The 2,029-nt window shown below is 39.0% G+C and overlaps 1 protein-coding gene across 1 annotated transcript in view; it reads right to left on the bottom strand.

Annotated features, from left to right (window-relative positions):
• Window positions 1-794: 794 nt before the first annotated feature.
• Window positions 795-2,029, bottom strand: part of LOC144828036 (uncharacterized) — an 11,721-nt gene continuing 10,486 nt past the window's right edge. Inside the window, exon 2 of the mRNA XM_078686173.1 lies at window positions 795-896. Coding sequence (XP_078542299.1) covers window positions 795-896 — 102 coding nt within the window. The remainder of the gene's footprint in view (window positions 897-2,029) is intronic.

Genomic DNA, 2,029 nt, shown 5'->3' with positions numbered 1-2,029 from the left:
AGATGGAAAAACCAAAGGGATATTGAAAAATCAAGGAGAAAAGAAATGCATAACTTACGGAGGAGTGCAACAAGAACAGTTTCTGAGGTGGCATGGCTAAATCATGTCTACTCTGTTTCCAGCATAAACCACGCTACTACAACAACAGGATAGAGCAGGCCCACAGCACCCACCCAAACTCCAGTGAGCTTAGATTTTTTAATGAGCCGGACAGAGTACACATATACAGCAGCATAGCATTTTCCAAATTAAATAAGCAACTAAATCAATGCACCGCAGTCAGTCATACCACACCACTACACTGACTCTACTGTTATAGGAGGCAAGAACTCGTCAGCGGTTTCATGAAGATTGTATTCGTGTTATACAAAAAAAGTATTTCATAATACAGTACTATTGTTATTCATCATTGCTTAATATTGTATTAAAGAGAATTCATTATGATATTCATCATTTCTTTGCCACTGTAATTGGTATACTGATATTCCCCATTTTTGTTGCCAGCCTGATAATTAAACATGTGCTTTCTGGTCATGAGTGTTCTGCAAATGCTCGAATTATGTAAATGGTTAAAACAATCCAACTTCTGCTTAAACATGTGCCTTTGAATATCAAGCGCTCTGCAACCACCTGAACTATTGAACTTATCTAATCGATCCAATGTGCACACTTGTTAACAGCAGCACCCTGCACACTTGTGTTCAGAAACGGGAAATGAACGCTTTGGTATTTAAAGTGCGCTCTCCCCTCCACGCGCCCTCCACTTTTTGGAAATCCCCGGTACTCACATGACTTCATCCTGATCCAGCTTTGCTCTTGTCCTCCTTCCGGCTCTCGAGGAGGTTACGGTTCCTGGTATCCCCTGGATTCCTGTTCCCAGGCTCTTCTTCCGGCTCCTAAAGAAGAGCAAAACAGAACTTGGAGACCGGCTGCTTAGCAACCATAGAAACTCGATCGGTAAAATATAAATGGAAGCTATTGACATCGCATTAAGACTTTAATTACCCATTTAGCTCTGTCAGGACATTTTGAAAGTGTATCCAAACTGAAGTACTTCGAAACAAAGACAATTGGATCACTCAATTTAACATTTTGTTTGAGAACACAGATAACAAGTTGATCTAAAGGAAGAAAGTGTGGGGCATTAAAAATCCCTTATTTGTTGAAAAGACAATTAATGCAGCTAGCATTGGAGTAACACTGATGAAAGTGTTAAAACATTTGTATCAGTATTTGTGCCTATTTTCTCTTGCGTATTTTTCTTTACTATTTACATTTTAGTTTACAAATTGTTTGAGGCACAGTTCAAGGCACAAACAGGTATGTTAACAATTCATATTACTGAATCTGATTAATGTAAATGTGCTTATATATTGGCTGGTTACAATCTCCTGATTATCATTCTGTTCTAGATTATAATTTTTGTGAAGAGTTGCATTTGGAAACAGTGTAACAACGGATGCTTCTTTCAGAAGTAGCCAATTAGGAAAATTCTCTCAACGATTGAAATCGGTAGGCACCTTTTATTATGTAAATGTTTTAGGAATTTAGTAACCAAGAATAATAAAAGTGTTTGATTGATAAAGGTGCCTATTTCTCTTGATACAGAATAATCAAATGTAGTCCTGAAGTTCTTCCAATAAAATATAATATCTTAACTCCTTCCTCCAGAGAGGCATTCCTGACAGACATCCCTACAGCGCCAGCAAAGATTTCTTATTTCTCTTGTCTCTCACTCCTATCCCCCTTCCCCCAGGGAGTTATCATAGTGACACGTGTGTTCCTTCCTTGTCGTTCTGGTATTGTCAGAGGGATCTGGGAACAGTCAGCATCACAGAAGGAACAATTGGAGTATAGGTGGGTGACCATGTAACATCTACTCCCACCACTACACAGACATGAAGGTCTGCTGTGGTTGTTGTTGATTGACTTATTTACCTTTATGCCACTTTCTGAAATGCCCGAGTTATTCCATAAACCATCTCCAATCCCTACTGACTGAGTTGACCGGAGAGTATAGAGTATGTGG

This window comes from Lissotriton helveticus, chromosome 4_1, assembly GCF_964261635.1.
Source record: "Lissotriton helveticus chromosome 4_1, aLisHel1.1, whole genome shotgun sequence".
Taxonomy (NCBI): domain Eukaryota; kingdom Metazoa; phylum Chordata; class Amphibia; order Caudata; family Salamandridae; genus Lissotriton; species Lissotriton helveticus.
Note: the sequence above shows the minus strand (reverse complement) of the source record. Positions and strands in the feature narration are given on the sequence as shown.